Here is a 21,314-nt window from a genome sequence, read left to right as displayed (position 1 = left end):
CCATGATCTGTAGTAATCATATGAGAGGGAGGCAAGATGCCCACACCTAGCGACCTGCATGGCATATCTGCCACCACCATCACAATTCTCGGTAGAGGATGATATTTATGGTATTAGAGGAATTTGTACGAAAGGAGGTGGGCTACTATCATTTCGTAGATCTCACACTCTTCGAATCGAGCACACATTCATGGTTTTGTGTAGGTGAGTACACCACTGTCATTTAAAGAAGCAAAGCATATCATGTTGGATCATTAAGAGAAAAATACAGCCAATTCTCGAAGCCTTTAAAATAGGGCATATGGTCATGGGGTCCTGCAACACTCTATCAATGACTCTAGCTTGCAAGCGCCATGTAATCCCCGACGTTTGCACTTGCAATCAACCCCTTAGGATCTCCACTTTCAGTTATCATCCATGCCTCTCCTTTACAAGGATCTCTATCAATCAAGTTTGGTCTTCTCCTTTACTCCCATTGCAACTCACTTCAGGATTGGTTCTTTTCCACAACCTCTCTTCTTGCTCCGATTTGGAATTTCGGATCTTGTCTCTCTGTCCCCATGCTTGGCTTTATTTTTGTTGCAGGTTTCCTCACCTAAGCCTCCTCACAATTTTAACCCCCCCCCCACTTTCATTTAGAAAGGTTAACCTCTATCTAGTTTATTTTTACCCACCATCGACTTGTTCCTCCTTTCAATCGACTTTCTACCGCCCCTACCTCTCACTCAGTCATGGTTCGATGTTGCACCACCATCTCCACAGAGGCAGAACATAGGGGCAGATCGAGTCAACCCCCCTCTCCTACTCCTCCCTCCATGCATGCCTCCCATGCTCAGGATTCCACCGGAGCCATCGTGGACCATTATCAACGTCTCGTTCTTGAGGTCATGTAGTGAGCTATCGCTTACATCAAAGGGCAAGTTCGCTAGGCTAGAAGATACGTGCCAAATCATCACGTGGAGCGAGAAACACAAGATTATATTCATGATAACAAAAACTCCACCAGGGCGAGGGCCTCTGCTTAAGAATATTAACCTGTAATGGCATACTGAGACACTCATGGGCCGAGTACTTACTGACAGGGTTGACACCTAACAAGAGCTCCTTATTTGATGTTAGAACTCCTAAACAGAATGAACAACATGGAGAACATGCTGAATGACATGGATGACAACCTCAACCAAATTCTATCTACTACCCAACCTCCATCAACCACAGGAGATGACTCTCACCCTCGAGCTCATACTTAACACCCTGTAGAATGACAACTCAAGTGCAACTCTAGGAAAAATGATAACTCTCTCTATACCGTCTCTATTCTTCTACTTGTTTCAGAATGTATTTTGGTCTCTTAGTTTATGTAATTTTTTCTATGTATATCCTTGTTTTTGGTTTAAATTCCCAGACTCTCAGGTCAGAAAGAATGCGAGCAATATGAAAATTTTGTTTATGTGCTATTGCTTTGACCTCCCTAACGATAGACCAAACCAATCCATCTATGTTATAATCACGTTTTTTCTCGCAGTAATATAATCTAAATCCTCTAATCTTACAAAAATATGTCATTATTAGCTCAAGGCTGAACTCTTATGGGATTAATACCCTTACTTACTGGATTTTATTTTAAAATACTCGTTTATCTAACTTACTTGCTACATTAACCCAACTACCTTGTTATTTACTGCGCTAAGCGCATGAAATAACTCCATTCTTTCAAACAATTCTATCTCTTTATTTATCCTGTAAACTATTTATAACAACATTCTTTAACCCTACCTTATACCTTTATAAAAAGATTTAATTATCATTATAAATCTCCATCAACAATTATATTTTTATAATATCTTTCCTCAATGATCTTATTACCCTGAAATAAAAATTAAAAACTATCCTAATCCCTAAATATAAACCTTTCCCTTTCCCTAGAATGGAAAATGGTCCTTCACACTCTTATAACCCCTAAAAATATATTCTTTTAAAATATATAGCTATCTCAATTATCACTCCCTTTTAAAAAACACCCTAACATCATATTCACCACTTTTAAAGATTCTCTGCAAAGATTCACCACTTTCGAGGATTCCTTGGGATTGGACTATTCGACATACATAACAAACAACTAAAATGGTCCAATATCAATCAAAATATCCACAATATGACATATTCCATAAATAACTAACACCCCTGAAAAAAAAAACACTTTCCTTTTAAACACACCGAGATTTGCAATGTTTAAATACAGTGTAAACTAGTCTGACCCCTAACCAGAGTTTGATAAAAATCTCCTAATATTATTAAATTTATTTAAAAAAATAAAATAAAATAAATCTCTATTTTATAATAACTTAATTAACATTTGACCAACTGAAAATTTCGATCACATGATGTTCCATTCCCAACCTCATCCCCCCAAAAGAGGGATTTCTATCACGAGCTGTCTGATTGTCAATAACTAAGAATTTCACAATAAAATAGATTAAACCAAAGCCCTGCATAGTACCGTGAGGATTTAAAATCCCTTTTAACAAAGTCGTATCCACACATCTCCATTGATTCGGCCTTTAAGCTCTGGAATCTCCCCCTTCTTCTTCATCTGCCTTCAGCTTGCATTCTTTCAGTGTTACCAGCGGCAAAAATGAGTTCTGCAATGCGACGATTGGTGGGATCTGCACTGAAGAATGCATCATCTTCTTCTTTCAAAACTAATGTTATGCTGAGAAGGTTTTATTCGAGTGGTGGAAGTCCGCCACGCAAGGTTGTTGTGTTGGGAGCTGCTGGGGGTATCGGGCAGCCATTGGCTCTTCTGATGAAACTCAATCCTCTGGTGTCAAAGTTGGCGCTCTATGATATCGTTGGCACTCCAGGTGTGGCTGCAGATGTCGGCCACATCAACAGCCGTGCTGAGGTGGGTTCCTCTTTTCCTACCGCGTTTTTTTCGTTCTCTGTATGCTGGATCTGTTCTCTCTGCGAACGATAGAGATGTTTTGATTTTAGTTTCAAGGGATCTCCATTGGGATCGATCGTACGACGACCCACTTGCTAGGATTTACTTTTCGTTAGTGTTTTACCTATTATTAGTTCTTTGATTTTACGTTTCTGATATTGTCCATGGTCAGATACTTTATTTATTTTGGTAAGCGCCTATTTTTTTAAAGGAACCAGGCCTTATACCAGGCTTAGACTCCACTGCTATAACCTGTCAAGGTCTCTGGGATTCTTCGAATGTGGAATTTATTCTTTTGACCACATTTTTGCAGGAAATATGCCTTCCGGGGCTTTTGAACGTGGGTTTGAGCCCTGAAAGCGCAATGATTTAATTTCTTAAACACAACCCAATTCACGTTAATGGTCAACTCAATTCACTTTCATGGTCAGTTTGTAAATGTGTTTGTGCATATTTTGATTGATGAAAAAAAGCACCTAGATATTTATTTCATGGAAATCCATGGCTGCATCATGTGCACCTACTCGATTAGGGTTTTTAATTTTATGGATCTAGGTGACATTTGGCCCAACAATCCAATGAAGCAACGCCCATCACATTGTCATTCTAAAACGATTGTATTGTACACCGTGAATATTGGATTTGACTATACCTGACATTCTTTGGGCCATTTCAAAAGAGGCAGATATTGAGGGCTACATTATTATTATTTTTTATTGTTTTCTTGTTGGCAAATGTATTTCTGTTAACATAGTGGGTTTTGCCCTCATTGTAGATGCTACAAACATAGAATCTCTATTCCACCAATTTCATGCAGGATTTGCACCTGATCTTGTCTGTTGAATCTCAATATGGTAGTTAACTCCGATGGTGAGATAATGCCGCAACATACTTCTAAGAGGGAACTAAAAGTGCTATGATTTAACTACTTGACTACAATCTGCCTGACATTTATGGCTAGATTGAAATTTGGGCTGTGCTTATTATTATTATTAGCAGTAGTAGTAATTGCTATTGATAGGAGAAGGTTGAAATTGAGGTTGGGCTCACTATTATTGTTTTTGTTTGGTCAAGGCCTTTTGACTGGCGTGGGTGAAACACCTTAATTGCATCTATTCATCAAAGTCACGCATGACTTGCAGATGGGCTCATCTGTGCAAACCTCAATAGCACAGGGGTCATCATTAACAGCACCTCTGCATTATCATTGAACTGGTGTTTATCACGTTAACCCGACTTCATATTTTGGAATGACATGGGCAGCCGCATTATCATGGGAATATGCCTCCTGGGTTTTGAACCTGGGTCATCCTCATGACAAGCACCCTACAACTTGCCACTAAACCACAGCACAATGGACGAGGTAGTTCATATTTTTTTGATGAAAAGTGCATCTATATTTTTAGCAGAATCCACGGCTGGATCATATGCCTCTGCTTAATAGGACTTTTTGATCTGATGGATCTAAGTCATACTTGGCCTAATGACTACTTAGAAGTTAGAATAGTCTCATTGCATTGTCAATTTGTTATTTTGTGAGGATTGAATTGATGACCCTCTGCATATTGGATTTGCCTCTATATCCAACCTTTTTGGGGTCGTTTAGATTTGCCTCTTTATCCATGAGTAGATTAAATCAAAATAGTCTTCGCATCGTAAATTAAACTAAGGTTGAATAAACTCCCTAAAGTGGCTTGTGAGATGCTAATTATTTATCACAGCATCACTTTTATACCTGGATTGGATAAGAGTCTTAAATGATAAAACTAAGGTCCTATCCAGTCGTACAATGCTCCCTTTGATCATCACATTTAAAGAGGATTAGTTAAATGGCTACTATTTTGTTTAGCGAGTTGTGGCATTTAGCCCCCGCCAGACATACAAATAACCATTTATCCCTTGAAAGGAATTGGAGATCACATTGAATTACACTATCCAAATCACTAAATGTCCAATTCCTCTATGTATATTTTTAGAGTTGCCTGTGGCATTCTCAATATATATTTAGTATCAGTGCCGGTACGTCCTGACTACTTGTTCAATGTGCCTCCGACACAGAGGACATTCTGATAAGCGTGATGAGCATGATGTACAGCAGCACATATGGCCACACCTGTTGCACCAACAGCACACCCACTTAAAAGACTATTAATATTAAGCTATGCAATCATCAAGTTACATAAGCCTGAAAACAGTTTCTACCCAAAAAAGAGGTTCGCTGTAAGAAGTAGAAGGATGAAACATACGGAACAAAGACTACATTATATTCTTGCTCCAAACATATAATACACAGAGCTGGCATGGGATTCTCCCTTTTCACTTCATGATCATGTTCGCTCCCTGCATCATTCTGAACCCCTGGGCAATTCAAATTACTTGAAAATTATTTATAGCAAAGATACTTCTTTTGGATATTCTATGAAGAATAATTCTAGGACAAATCTGAAGTGACTGCAACAAATTCTGGAGCTTACCTTCATGGACATTCTGCTCCCTCCGCTGAGCTGCAGCTCTCCTTACCCTACAGGAAACAAATTTTAATTGGGCTGACATCAAATGAATAGGTATTTTCGATGGTATCATTTACACCAAAAAATATGAAGTAAATATAAGCACTCAACCTTCTTTGCCATTCACGGTGCCTTCTCCTTTCCATAATATGCCGGATGGCATGTGTTGTCATTAAATACAAACCGAAAATGGTTAATCCCAGAGATGCAAACTTGTACCACCTGATGCCAAGCTTCTCTATAAGTACATTCTGTGGAACAGAAACACACAATATTCATGGAAAAAGAATCTTGTAATGCAAAATTCTCAAAGGAACTAACTACCTTGCCCATTTGCCAAGATTTGCAATAAGTTGGTCAATACTCTTTGGGGAGACATAAAATGGCCCTTTGCGAGGCTTCTGAATTCGAATTGTCCCTATGTCATCTTTCATGGCCTACATAAAAGTACAGCATGGAGAAAACCATGTTATTTATTTCAACAAAGAATTGAAAACTTTGCTTCTTGATTCGAATTGTCCCTATATCATCTTCCATGACCTACATCAAAGTACAGCATAGAGAAAATCATTTTATTTATTTCAACAAATAATCCAAATTTTTCTTCATGGGTTTTCTAGAACAACTACTGATTGATTCCAAACATTCTTTGCTAGATGACGATGACGGAAGACTCATTATGCAAACAGTCATAGAGGATCGGAGATAAATGAAACTGGCCAAAATAAGTCATATACTCTAAGCAACTGCTTTAGATTTCTTGCCTATTCAGTGCTCTTAAACTTTAAATTTAATAGAGAATCAAAATCAAGCATCCTCGAATAAAAGTATTATTGGATCCCAATACAACACAAGGAGCTTAAAACGCAAATTAGTCTAGGGGAAGACAATTGGATTGAGGCATTGCCTTTGAAATTGGGAAAAACCAGCTAAGGTTCTATAAGCACTATGCAAGGTCAAAAGGGCAGGCTTGGACCTGCTTAGCCATTCTCAAATAAAAAGTATTATTGGATCCCAATACAACACAAAGAGCTTAAAGTGAAAATTGATCTAGATGAAGACAACCGGATCAAGGCACTGCTTTTTAAATTGGTAAAAAACATCTTAAGGTCCTATAAACACTAGGCAAAGTCAAAAGGGCAGGCATGGACCAGCTTAGCCATATTCTCAATGCAACTTTGGTGTTTGCATTTGGAAAGATATTTCTGATCATAACAAAAATGGCACAATTTCTAGTCTTCAAGTTTCCTTCATGGCATTGTTGGATAATCCTCTAGAAACTAAATGACTAAAAGGAACATCCTTTTAGTTAACAATGAACATCAATAAGCATCAAAATTTAAAAACCAAGAGTAAGTCAAACGTCAAGACAAAGTAGTGTAATATGTAGTGCCAGGCACTGACGTTCCAAATAATCTTTTATCCTTGGCATTGTCTTCACACAGTCATCAGGATACTCTCTCACATAGTAAAATTGCCCAGTCCACCATTTCAACAATGACCATAGAATCTCAACAGTTCTTTCACAATTACAGGGATACATGAATAAACATCAAAAAATCTAATATTATGATTTAAATACATGGAACTGTCTTGTGTCAAGCACAACAATACCTCGCCAACAACTGTCAGAGTAGTACCTGTGGGAAGTACTTTCTCGACTCTCTTCACTCCAAGCATCTGTTGTAATAAGTTATAACATTCATTAAATCAACACAATGACTGATCTTCAATACTTCTTTATATAATGGTAGTATTTCAACAAAGCGTAAGTGTGAAACACAGACCTTAAGGCCTTGCAAATAGTCTAGTGTACCACGCACAGGTGACTGGCCAGATTCTTCAAAAACTTCACTTGCAACAGTTAATTCTAAGCCCCTTGCTCCACGAGCACCAACAACATATGCACTGCCTGTTCCATCCTCCTGAAAATAAATAGACATCCGAGATAGAGAACATAAAAGCATATGAATTGCAGAAATATATATTAGTAAGGCTCCTTAATGCATTTCTCACAAGATAGTTTTGAAACACTGGGCTCAAATATTTGTATTCTGATATGGTTGAAAATGTTGATAGGTACATAGTAAAGACTATACCCTGATTGAAATGTCGTATACCTGGATTGGACAAGATTATACCCTGATTGAAACGTGGGTTGGTATAGGTCTTCAATCTCCTACGAGCATAATCATTGCTTTTGGTGCTCTATCTCCTCGGTAAAAGCCAAAAGGTGGATTTTACTATAGAATACAAATAATCCTATTCTTGTTCACTATGAGGAGGACATACCATTGCTTGGGTCATGGAACAAGGATAACAAGTTTTACTTCTTTTGGAACTTTGCGATAATAATTTCTTTTCTTATTTTTTGGTCTACATATTTATCATTTAATTTGGTACTGCCATATTGATTTTATCATGCTTGTGTCACGACCTTGTCAGTAATTCACAGCAGTGTGACCTGGGTGCAAGTTGCAGGATATATGGGAGAGGAACAACTTGGCACGGCATTGGAGAATGCAGATGTTGTGATCATTCCTGCTGGTGTGCCTCGAAAACCTGGCATGACCCGTGATGATCTCTTCAACATCAATGCAGGGATTGTTAAATCTCTTTGCTCTGCAATTGCAAAATACTGCCCAGAGGTAAGTTGTCATGATTTATGATCTTCTTTGAAGTTTTTGTTTTCATGCGATTTTCTTATTGACTATTTCATAAGAATAAGCATGACGTTCATTGTAAGTTGCTTTGTCGAAGGCTTTGTATGTTTGAGATCTATAGAGATGGCAATATATACAAATACATATTTGCAAGAATCTTTAAGCAAGTTGTTGATCTAGATTTACATACTGTTCTTGTATATAATCAATTCTACTGGAGAGGTTAACGAAGCTTGAAGACTTCTTTGAGTCAAACGAATAGGTGATTGACTCATTATTGACTCTTTATTTAGACAAATTGCAGCTAACTTTTGCCCATAAGAAGGAAATACTAATTGAAATGAACTTAAGAGTAATTAGCTGTGTAGTCCAATGCAAGTTTGCAGCCACTGTTAAAGCCCTGTTATTCTTGTTTCTCCTCTTGTAGTTAGTAACTTAGCTTTTGGACTTTTGAGAAAATTGGCATATGAATATCAATATAAAAAATATCCTTGGTCTTCTATTTAACTGTGCACAAATCCACTTGATCACGAGGTATCCTCTATAACATTATATATTACATACAATCAGTATGTACTACCATTAGTGTGGCAAGTTAATAGATAAAGAAGTATGTTTCACAATTATTTGTTTTGTTCATGTTCTGGTGTGTGTGTACAGTATGTATAGTATATTGTTACATATTATATAGATAGAGATATGGAGAGGGGGGAGAGTGTACTGGATAATGTTTTCTGTCTATCAGGAATGGTATATTTGGATTCAAGAAATCATCTAGAATTGGTTTTTATGGCATTGCTGAGGACTTGATATCCATGGCAAGCAATTGTAAATATCATCAGCAATCCTGTAAATTCTACTGTACCAATAATTGCTGAGGTTTTTAAGAAGGCAGGGACCTATAATGAAAAGAAACTCTTTGGTGTTAACTCTTGATGTTGTCCGCACAAAGACGTTCTATGCTTCAAAAGCAGGAGTTCCTGTTGAAGGTATTTAAAATTCTGCCTTGTTATGCTTAGCTACTCTCAAATATTTAGTATTCTGTAAAATATTTTTATTTTTTATAATTTAATCATGAAATATGCATCCTGGGCAAACATGCCAGGCACTTCTCCTCATTTCAAGGATGGTATCATAGGGCTCAAGGCCATCAGAAATATAGTCAGCTCAAGATGTCACTTGAGGGAATTGAACCCGGGTGGGAAGGATAACAGTCTTTGCACACAACCATCTGGGCTAGACCCAATACATGATATGTTGCAGGATCTTACCAACATCATGCTTTTTTTAACATTAGATACAATTCTCAGTTTTATGTTTGTTTTTGATGTCATCCTATGCTGTCTGCAAAAGTTGATGTTCCTGTTGTAGGTGGACATGCGGGTGTTACAATTCTTCCACTTTTTTCACATGTATATGACTTTGTTGGATCCTCATCTTGAGTTTGTTCTTTACTCTTGGATATTAGAAGATTAATTTATCAAAGATAAAATGAGATCATAATTACCTACCCTTCAATACAGTTAAAAAGGGAACTAACACTTTTTTGTTTTGATAAATTTTTTTAGGCAACACCAAAGCCAAACTCTGTATTGTCTGAGGAGGACATTAAAGCCTTGACAAAGCGCACACAGGATGGAGGAACTGAAGTTGTTGAAGCAAAAGCAGGGAAAGGTTCAGCCACACTGTCTATGGCGTAAGTTTATGTTTTGGTCCTCTATAGTCGCTAATATGCATTCATATCTTTTGAATGTTTTTTTATTCTTATGTGACTGTCTAGAGTGCTGAATTTTTCATCTTGATGCAGTAGTTGGAGTCAGATAATCTTATCATGGTGTGTGCTTCATGATTTCATGCTTGGCATGCAACATGATTTCATGCTTGATAAGTACCTAATCTGAGATTCACTGTCAGTGAGAATATGGCATGAAGGAGCTTCTTTCTCTTTATCTGAATCTTGTACTTCATACATTTGCATGTCTCAAATCTTTTGCCTTAAGCTTAGGTACTTATCCTACGTGAAATCATGTAGCATGCATGTCTCAAATCTTTTCCCCTAGGCTTTCTCATTTGTGTGAAACTCAGCGGGTGCTTTTAACCTGTGAGGTTTGACCGATGGATTGTTGCCTTTTTACCTTAGTTTGATTGAAATGTTCAGAGTTAATCTAGATTCTGCATGCAAAGATCCTTCCCTAAGAAAAGCCATGAGTCTCTTCAAGGATGTTATTCCTTCTTAAACATAAGATATGTCAAATGGATCCCGCAAAAGTTGTGTGCTTGATGATGGGTAAATCTGGGTATGAGATTTACAAATTTGCACTTACATGTATGCCTGTGGTTGCAATTTCATAGATAGGCGCATAACATCCATTCATTACCTCATCTTGAGCATTTGAGCATGGTTCATGCAAAAAACATTGCTGGTCAGTTAAATCCATTAGTTGAAAACTTGGAAGTGAAGAGTAGTGTTGTAGTCTTCTCTATGTTGATGAATGCTTTTTGAGACTTCAAAATGTTTAGACATGCAATTCCTTTTTCATCTTGCTCCTGTGTTCTCAAATTTTTTTTTTCTACTGTTTTTTAAGGCCAAATATAAACCATGGGATATATATTTTTACCCTGAAGACCTCCAAATCATTTGGAAAAGGAGGTGCTGCAGCAAAAGAGATGGGTTGAATTTGTTGTTTGGATGGACTCTATGGTATGTAATCTTAGTTGGATTTCCAATATACTTTTAAACCATATTTTCATTTTATTTTTTAGTACTATTAGATATTATATCTTACCTCATTTTATGGTTAACATTGTATAACAAAAACATGCGTTGTGTTATGTAATTAATACTAACATGTAATATTGATTTTTTTTGTCAGAATGCTATAGGTAATGATTGCCAAGACGATGATCCAAATTATGTTCAACATATATCAGGAGATGATGAGGATGACGATGAGGATGATGGTGGTGAAGGAGGAGATGATGATGATAGTTGCGGTGTTGGTGATGATGTGGATCAGAGTAATGAGGATGGTCAAGATGATCATGAGGATGATCTTGGTGGTGGTAGCTAGGCATGCACATGCATTGTTTTTTATGAAGAAATTATTGTGTAGAATGACATTGTTATGTTTAAATGGGTGTTGTGAATTTACCCTATATCAATGAGACATTTTGATTTTGTAATCATACGATGAGTTTGATTTATGTATGTTGTTAATTTATCGTAGAATAACGATATTCATGAAATATTTTGATTTGTTAATCGTATTTGAATTTTAGTTGTTTTGATTAAAAATAATACTGACTTTATTAGTATTATGTTGCTATTTTATACATGTTTTGAAAATTGTTAATGACACATTGTTATTTTTTTGGATGGATGTTGTCAATTTCTCTTAAATTTCTTTACAAATGATTTTGAATTGTGATATCTGCTTTAATGATATTTAGAAACTATCATATATTTCACTATGAATCTATAAAGGGGGTCATATATGTAAAGAAAAATATACTCTATATAAGAAGTCAAATGCGGATGTAACCATGGATGCAAAATTGAAAGTAAAATTGGATGTTAAACTAGGAATTAATACAAAATGCAAACAATTGACATACAAAGTGTTTTATATTAGAAGTGAAAAATTGTGCAATAGTTGACACAAAGAAGGGAACAAAACATGGCATACAAAAGGATATCAAATTGGGCAAAAACAAGGACACATAAATGGGCACCAAATTAGATGCAAAAAAAGACAACAACTAGATGTAAAATAAGATGCAAAGTTGAGCGCTAAAAAGAAACAAAAAACGTTACAAATTAATATGCCAAATGATGATGCAAATAATGGTGTAAATTTGGGATGCAAACTTGGGTGCAAAAAAGGAAAAAAAAAAAGATGTAAGAAAAGACATAAAACAAGATGCAAAATGGGGCTGAAAAAAGGTGAAACCAAGGATGCCATATTGGATGTAAAAAATGATTCCTAATCACATGCAAATTTAGGCTCGAACTCAGACACAAAATTATATGCAAATGTGGACACAAAATGAGGCAAAAAAAGATGCAAATTTGGATGGTGAAAACGATGTAAAACTAGACACCAAAAAAATGCAAAATTGGATGAAAAAGTCGGTGTAAATAATGGTGCAACATTGGACACAAGTAGACAAAAAAATGGTGCAAAAAGGGGCATAAAATAGCTTAAAATTGGATGCAAAACTTGGTGCAAAAACAAATACAAAAGTAGACGTAAAAAATGGCTCTAAATTGAATGTACCATTAGACACAAAATAAGTTGCAAAGGTGGACACAACACATGACTCAACATAAGATGCAAATATAAATGCAAATTTCGATGCTCAAAATGATGTAACATTAGATGCAAGAGATGGTGTTAAAAATGATGCAAAATTGGATGAAACAAATGACGCAAAATATGGTGCAAAATGAGATGGGAAAAATGGAGACAAATCAAACGTAAATGTGGATGTAAAAAATGGTCCAAAAAAAGATGCAAAAATGGGCACAAAAATGGATGCAAAATTTGGTGCTAAATCAAATTCAACACATGGTGCAAAGATAGGCACCAAAGCTGGTGCAAAAATAGAAGCAAAAACTAGTGTAAGACTAGATACAAAACTTGGCGTAAGACTAGATGCAAAAACTGACACAAAATGGATGCATAAAAAGACGTTAAATTGGATTCAAAATACAATGTAAACTTGATGCAAATGATGGTGAAAAAATGGAAGCAAAAAATGACACAAAATAGGAAGCAAAAGAGAATGAAAAATAGATGCAAAAAATGACACAAAACTAGAAGCAAAACCTGTCATAAAATAAGATGCAAATCTTGGTTCAAAATTTGATGCAAAAAATGATGCATAGTTTGGTGTAAAAAATGATGCAAAATCTAGCGTGAAAAAGGATGCAAAATCAGGTGCAAAAAAGGACGCTTTAAAAATTGTACAATAGAGCCAGATTTAGCGCCAGGTTGCTCATCACAATTACAAAAAAAATGCACTAAAATCTGGCGCTAAATCTGGCGCAAATCGCTGGTTTTGTTGTAGTGGGCCAAGATAACAGTCCAGGCCTGAGTAAACAGACAATTGTTCTTTCTAAGAAAATAAAAGAAATTAAAAGATTACGAAGAGAACAACAAAGATTGCTGAATGTGATAGCACGACTTCAACAACAAATCGGGGTTTTGAAAATGCGAAAGAGAGCAAAAAGGACTCTGAGGGTAAGACATGCAACCACTCCGGCGAGACCCCTCAAGAAAAAGGTTTGGAGCACTCAAGTCTAGCCTGCTGTTCAAAACCATGTTGAAGAGAAATCGGTTGTTCAAAACCTTGTTGAAGAGCAATCTGCCGCTCAAAACCCTGTTGAGGTACACTCTGCCATTCAAAACCAAAAGGAACAGCATTCAGCTGTTGTCCATGTTGAAGTGAAAACAAATGATATATTGACCTGTGACAAAGAAGTTCAGACAGAGGCATAACCCTCTGAAGGAATGCAAACCACAAACATGAGATGATGCAATAAAAAGATTCAAGTGAACCTTCCGCTTACCACTACCATGTGGGACAGTGGTCCGAGGATAGTAACCCTACGAGAGGGTTTGATGCATGCTCAACAAGCAGTAGAAAAACTCACAGAACAAACGGTTTCTCGAGAAAATTATGAAGAATTACAACAATAGCTAAGGAATGTCAATTTATCCGAAAGCCAAGCTTTTGAAGGATGGCGAAAGGAAGAAGAAAGAGTCGCAAAGGTAACTCATAGGTTAGATGTAGTTATCAGACAAATGGATACCTTATGCTCTTTGTACACTGACGTCCTAGCATGTAGAGTCCCTGCTAAGAATTATGCCTTGTTTCTAATGGAATGATATTTTCAATTGAAAATTAAGGCTGTCAAAGCAGGAGCCCCTATACAAATTAATATTATTGATGATTTTATAAATTTGTGTAAGCACTATGGAGTAAAGGTTCAAAGATTATTGTGTGAATTCTATCTACATAACCTTGTGTTAGATCAAGAGACAGAGAAGAACCCTGGCCCTTTCGTTAGGGATATCCAACTGCAGGCACTTATTTCGTTTGGAGTTAATCAAATCAAATGGCTTAAAGAGTATAATGCCTTCCAAAGACAAGAAAACAGATTAGATTTATGGGTAAGAGCTGAGCCTAGAAATCCAGTGCAATTATGGAGGGAAAATAGGAACCTCATGAGGACTCTAGGCGTGATCGAAGCATTAGGACCCATTCATACAGCAATCAATTGGCAAGGGATAGAATACTTCTCTACCATCAAAGACCTTGCCATTGACGCTGCTAAATTTCGATATCAGATTTCTAATCCGAATATCGAACTCAGGGAACCATTTAATTACGAGCACTTTAAATTAGCCACTGATTGCTTGAGCCTTTATGGCGAACTTATCTTGAGAGAAGGGCCATCTTGGTTAGGATATAGGTTCTAGAGTCTGATTATTTGGCACCCTGCACCTGGATACCAAGCCCTGTATGAGATGCCTGAGGCTTAGACAGGCCATCTTTTTGAACACCTAGTTAGGCATCATGGTTGTAGACCACCACATGAGATCCCATCTCCGGCCTACTCTCTCACTACTTTACACGTCAACTACAATGTTTTCATGAGGGCATGAAAAAGGGAAAGCAAGGGGGTGTGTGGAGTACTGAAGAAGGTATGTTTTTGTTGATTATTTTGTCATATTTTCTTTAAAACTCATAACCCCTTTTCATCATGAATTAGGTATATAATAAGAAATTATGGCAAAATCTATGGTATTTGTATGTAACACAAAACAACTAATAATTGCCATTTTCTTATGCAGAAAAAGGGAAAAACAAAGGATTGTTGTCCCAAAGAAAAAGACAGGGCAAAGTTAACCACTGTCCCTTTGGCACGGAACCACATGCAAACAAGACGATCCAAATTGAAGTGTATCAGCCAAGGAAAGGAAAAGGAGATATCAAATCGGAGCAAGAGAACAAAGGGATAACTAGGAATTAACAGTTCGGTAAATCCCTCAGGAACCTTTGATCCTGAGGGATCGCTATTTTAAATATTCTTGCATCATTGATATCTCTGCTCGGTTGTTATAAAGAGGGGAAGCACTGCTAGCCCGGGGGGACGATCTGCTATTACTTTCTATGTATCTTTCCTTTGTATTTAAAACTTTGATCATTGACTCTCGTTGAGAAGTGATCCACTGTAACTTTGCTTTGATGCTTTAATATAAATCTGGTTGTTGTTTCACCTTTGATCCTAGAATAATCTCAAGCAGTGTGTCCCTCGAGGCTAAGGGCCTGGCCCTGGTGGAACACTTGCACCTGTACCATTATCTTTAATTCATGTGTGGTTTTCATTATCAGCTTTGTTCAGTAATCTGATGTGTTTTGTTATTTTACATCACGGTTCTGTTATATTTGATTTATGTTCAATTGAGTAATATCGTTCTCTGTGACAGGAATGTCGTATTGTTCATTATGACTTTGTAACGCGTTGTTGTTCCTTTAATCATTGATATAATACTACATTTCCTTACAGAATGCTATTACTGTTCAATTACAGAGTAATCGGGCTATAACATTCATATGCTGGTATTACTGTATTCATATATGGTTTATACTTAATCGCAATTATTGTTCAACTGACATTGTTGTTCCATTATGAATTACAATCGTTATTCTTTGTAATTGAGATTGATATTTGTGGTATCGAAGTCATATTACTATTTCTCTCAATATCAACACGTGTTGTGTGTGTTATTTACTTTGGTTTACTATACATTTACATTTGGCTCTAAGTGTTGTTCTATATTTCATTGCTAATCAGTTGTGGTTCTATTTCTGTTTGCTGTCTGATTTATTCTTAGAGTAAAGATTGCTATCTGATTTCTTTAGGATACGATTTCTACCTTTATTTCCTCAAAATAAGGTTTCACTATTTACAAGACTTAGTTGTTGTTCCATTTCCTAGTTGTTGTTCCATTTCCTAGTTGTTGTTCCATTTATAGTTGTTGTTCCATTTCCTCTTATTTGTGTTGTCATTGCTTCGAACGATCTGAGACTGTAGTGAGTGTTGACATTTGTTGTCTAGTTCCTAGGTTGATGGTTTGTTCCTTGATTATCTTTAGTTACATCAATTTACAGACAAATGAGTTACCGTTACTGTACCCTTGACTGATAATTTGCATTAGTTTTCTGAATGCGTGATTTAAGTCTTAAAGTGCTTTGCTGTAAGAAGATCCTGTTTTAAGCATCCGTTTATTCTTGTATTTTGAGCACTATACTACTAGCATTACTCTGACAAATGACCACCTCAAACTGAGTACACTCTTTGAGATAACGAATCGTTCCTGGATTAATAAGTTAATGTGAGGTAAATAGAGGCGAAAAAGACCCTTTTTACAGCTTGACATCCTCTTATACCGATATTGCATATAAAATCATGCATAATGTCTCCCCATCAAGAATCTTACCCTAGTAGAAAGAGATCCTCCAGATCAGTAAGGACACCAGAGTGAGTGATTGGTATTTGTTTGAGAATTACACTCAAATTAGGGTTTATGGGTGTGAACCTCCTCCTTATTGCCTACCTTTGTTCATGACGATGAGAATATTTTCTTTGGAGTTTATCATATAGAGCCTACATGTGGATCAAATCCACTTTGTCCCTACTAAGAAAGGTTATATGTTAAAATTTGGAAAGCATATAGGCCCCATCATTGTCAATACAAGGCAAGTATTTTGGCCAGCTGAGAATCTATTGAAAGAAATGAATTTTGAAATGGGGGATATTTCACATTATGAACCCCATGGTGTCATTGCAAAGAAATGGAAAGGTGTTAATTCTTCAACTTATGATCATGAATATAGGAAATAAATTGAGTGGAAAGCTAACATTGATTCATGACCATTAACACAAAAATGGAGATTGAGACCCCCAACACTAAAGGAAAAGACACAAAAAAGCATTGTATATGAGATCAAGGATGTGTAAATGGAATACGTTCACACCAACAAAAGGGCCAAAACCCAAGAAGTAGAGGAGGAGGAGATTGGAAAAAGGTTGCTCGAGATAAATCCAAACCAACCAAGCTTCCAAGTGACCTTAGAAGACCCACTACAATATTTTTCCTCCTCATCAACAAAAGTAGCCCTTATGAGTTCTTCGGGGAGTTCAACGATCATATAATATAGATTGCCTACAGTGAATGCTATAGAGGAAAGAAACAAAAGGTAAGATAAGAGTTACAACAATAGTTAGCATGGCATTCGATCCCCTACCAGACCAAATTCTTGGCTGCCATGGACTTGGAGAGGAATCATATGAATTTTTCATTGCACCACCCCTTGGCATAAAAACCCCAATTAGGCTCACAATTTAATTCTTTAAACATGTCTCTCAACCTGAAGTGTTTCCCTCTACCTAAAAAAATCAACTCTCATAGGCAACTAGGAGAAATGTTCTATAGTGAACTAAGCAGGAATGCCATGACCATTAACAAAGTTGAAAATTTATTGGAGATGGTTGTAATGAAGCTGAAATAGGAGAGAGCTAAATCTAGAGTGTACATATGGAAAATGAGAACTTCAAGGAACTAATTATGAAGCTGGGAGTGAAACTAGAATAAAAAGCTACCTTAGAAACTCTTGTCCAGAGTTCATAGGCTGAGATCCCAAAATGGAGGCATAAGTTGAAGATCCTTGCTAGTGAACATGTGAAGTCCAAAGAAATAGTACATGTGGAGGAAGAAAAATATATTCTAGTGAAGGAGTTGATAGACCAAAATAATGAAGTGGTGGCCCTTAAGAAACATCTAGAAAACCTCTAGCAGAAAATCGATTCCCACATTTGTGCAGTGATCATCCCAGAGAATCCTCATGATCCCACTGAGTAGCTCACTAAAAATCTCACTCGGCTTCAACTCTCTGAAGTAGAAATAAATAATGTATATGTTGACTTAGATGATCCCAAGCATGCTCTGGCATAAAAGGAGAAACAACTAGAGATTGCCAAGACAAATGCAAAACTGATTAGAAAAAATCTATAGGAATCAAATGAAGAAATCACTGGACTGAAAGGTATACAGAAAGGAAACATGCCTCTCCTCCAGGCTAAACAACTAATATGGGATGAAGTGATAACAGAGATGAATAACAATTGGGAATATGTAACTTTGATGGTAGATAAAAAAAATGTAGTCAAGGATTATGATTTCTTCATCTTATCCGTCAAGGAGGAGGGTGAAAAGAATGTTGAAACGACTAAAATATTTATCCAGTATGTCAATGAAAAAACACTCAGCGAGTTGAGATCCATAGATGTGGTAGATCATGTGACTACAATCATGGAAGTCTCCAAAATATTCCAGATAAAAGATGCCAGAGCCAAAGATGAGGAATGTCTAGAGAAAGTGTTGAAGGATGTAGTTTCTTTTGATTCAGAGTTCAGGCAGATGGTTCGAGATGGACTACCCTGGTTATGGGACCTCTAAGGAGGATTAATCCCATGGGAACAATACAATCAAATGTTGGTAGAGGCTAATAATGTAGCCGATTCCTCCCATGAGAAGACCTCCTCCTGAAAGGTCAAGAAAATGGTGAACTACTTGAGGAGATATTTTCAACTACTAGGGCAGGTGAAGACCTTGTTTCGCTCCAAGCCAAAGTATGAAAGGCTCATAGGCCTTAAGGTCTCCTATCAGATTTTATATTGTGCTCCTATACCAAGTCCAACACTGTGGCAGAGATGTGACCAATTCATCAATCCTCCGCAACTCCATATCATCGAACCAACAACCCTTCCTCGAGAACATGTCTACCATGAATGAAGATTTTTCTAATCATGTCAATCATGACACCTTACTATTTTATGTTTTCTGTAAAAAAATTATTTCAATAAATGAACTTGAGTTATTTATGGTTTTTTCAGTACAGTGTTGAAGGTAGCACACTCATTTTGTTTTGACGAATCATTGAGAAATTAAGAAGGAATATTTTGTAAGGGGTACTTGTCCCGAGACCCTATAAATAATAGTTTATGATACATTTTGAGGGGTTCCGAATTTTATTTCAAAGAGGCTCTGGAACTTTTAATGGAGAAATGAAAAATGTATGCTCTATATTAAGATTAATAAATAGTTTTGGTGATTTTTAGTCCATATGGTTGTAGTATGTATTCTCTTCTGTGTTTTTTCCATTTATTTATGATTTATTCTTAGATGACATATGATATTAGATTTTGGATGTAGTTTTATAAAATAATGGATTCATCTATGCCTGAAATTGGTCTCATATTCCTGTGACTAATAAAATTTAATGTCATTAATATGCGCTCCATGTAGTCTGAAAAATCATTCAAATGTTCATTCCTTCATTTCTTACCAAAGTTTGATGCATGGGATTATATATTTAGCCTTGTTTATTTGATTTCTCCTCTTCATATTCTTCTTTCACCCTTGCTACAATGACTAATGAACTATAGGCTTCTAAAAGTTAGCCACCATATCTTGATATTCAAGTTTTCTATGAGTGTACTTCTTGGGGTACTTAGATATGTCCAAAGAATATTATCTTTATGATGAAGTAAATAAGAAGTTTGTATTATCTAGAAATGTTATTTGTCTTGAATATTTCAAGACTGATAATGTTTTTGAGTGACGTCTTGATCACTTGGACAAATTTAGGCATGCAAAATGTTTTCAGGATTTTGATAGTGAGATTCCACATCTTGAAAGGGAGCACTCTCTCCCCCTCATGAAGCTCAAGCCACTTATTTTGATAAAGAAGACATATTGAGTGATGTGATTGGGAGAATTCGAAGGCTAAATCTTGATTAATCCCCATCTCATTCAAAATAAAAACCTGGACAACCTTAGAAAGGTTCTCTAAAATTGTTCACTAAGACACTTGAATGTTTTCATCTCGATGAGGTTGGGAAGATAGGAAGGTTAAGTTCCACGGGACAAAATGGAGGTGATGTAGATGATTATGATTCATATATTGATATGGATGTTTCTTATGATTGTGAAATAAATGTTTATACTTATTTTGAACCAAATTCCTTTAAATAAGTTGCTTCTTATGATGAATGGAAAGAAACAATGGAGAAAGAGTATGATTCTCTTATAAAGAATTGAACCTAGAAGCTAGTGGACCCTCCATTTGGAACCAAATTGATTTGATGCAAGTGGGTATTCAAGAACAAGTATAAATTAGATGGCTTAGTTGAAAATCACAATGAAAGGTTCATGGGAAAAGCATTTGCATAGAAAGAAGGGGTCGATTATTAGGTGACTTTTTCACCCATAACAAATGGGCTACCATTTGGACTCTATTTTTCTTGGCAGCTTAGAATGGATGGAAATTCCATCAAATGGATGTAAAGGTTGTTTTATTGAAATAAGATCTGAAAGAAAATGTTTTTATGTCTCAACCAGAGGGCTTTATTGTGAAGGGAAAAGAGCATAAAGTACGTAAGAATATCAAATCCTTGTATGGCCTCAAACAAGCACCACAAGCCTGGCATGAAAAATTGGTTGAGCATCTTCTGAAACTTAATTTCAAACACTTTGATCTTGATGATGCAACTTTATTTTTCAAGAAAGTTTGAAAAATTGTTGTCTATATTGTGGTGTATGTATATGATCTATTGATGACAAGGAACAATGAAATCTATGTTGCGTCGATAAAGAAAGATTTTAGGAAACGATGTGAGATGATAAATTTGGGATATGTTCACTACTATATGGGTATTGGAGTAATCCAACATCAAATTATATATTCCTCTCTCAAAAGAAAAATATTGAATATTTTTAGAACAAATTTGGCATTGCTAAATACAATCCTTTGTCAAATCCAACAGAACAAAATTTAAAGTTTACATCCAAGGAAGAAAATGAATTTGAGGATGTAACTAACTACAGATAGCTCATAGGAAGTATTAAATACCACACTATTACAATACCAAACATTTCACTTTTTTTGGAATCCTCTCCAAGTTTATGCAAAAACCTTGTGAGGGTCATTAGTCTGCTACAAAAAGAGTTCTAAGGTACCTGAAGGGTTCTCAAGGCTTCGAACTCAAATATACATAGGTGGATGAATTTAGCTTAATTAGATCATTGGATTTAGACCTTAATGGAGAAAGGAAAAAAGAGTATC

At 36.2% G+C, this 21,314-nt stretch overlaps 1 protein-coding gene and 1 long non-coding RNA gene across 3 annotated transcripts; one reads left to right on the top strand and one right to left on the bottom strand.

Annotated features, from left to right (window-relative positions):
- Positions 1-4,721: 4,721 nt before the first annotated feature.
- On the bottom strand, positions 4,722-8,144 carry LOC149183823 (E3 ubiquitin-protein ligase SP1-like). The gene is made up of 7 exons (XM_089418804.1): positions 7,242-8,144; positions 7,069-7,134; positions 5,779-5,891; positions 5,566-5,676; positions 5,419-5,465; positions 5,191-5,302; positions 4,722-5,057 (listed from the first exon to the last, which is right to left on the bottom strand). Exons 1-7 carry the CDS (start codon positions 7,419-7,421, stop codon positions 4,955-4,957), a joined length of 732 nt encoding a protein of 243 aa, XP_089274930.1. The 5' UTR covers positions 7,422-8,144; the 3' UTR covers positions 4,722-4,954.
- A 1,522-nt stretch (positions 8,145-9,666) lies between these two features.
- Positions 9,667-11,303, top strand: LOC149183822 (uncharacterized). Of its 2 annotated transcripts, XR_016257727.1 has the most exons (4): positions 9,671-9,813; positions 10,470-10,540; positions 10,703-10,818; positions 10,991-11,303. It is a non-coding gene; the product is annotated as an uncharacterized LOC149183822 (long non-coding RNA). The 2 variants fall into 2 exon arrangements; XR_016257726.1 differs by lacking the exon at positions 10,470-10,540 and having other exon boundaries at positions 9,667-9,813.
- The last annotated feature ends 10,011 nt before the right edge of the window (positions 11,304-21,314 follow it).

Source organism: Pinus tabuliformis, chromosome 3_2, assembly GCF_031772625.1.
Source record: "Pinus tabuliformis cultivar Carrire ecotype Pingquan chromosome 3_2, CPIR1, whole genome shotgun sequence".
Lineage (NCBI taxonomy): Eukaryota > Viridiplantae > Streptophyta > Pinopsida > Pinales > Pinaceae > Pinus > Pinus tabuliformis.
This window is presented reverse-complemented; position numbering and strand designations above follow the sequence as displayed.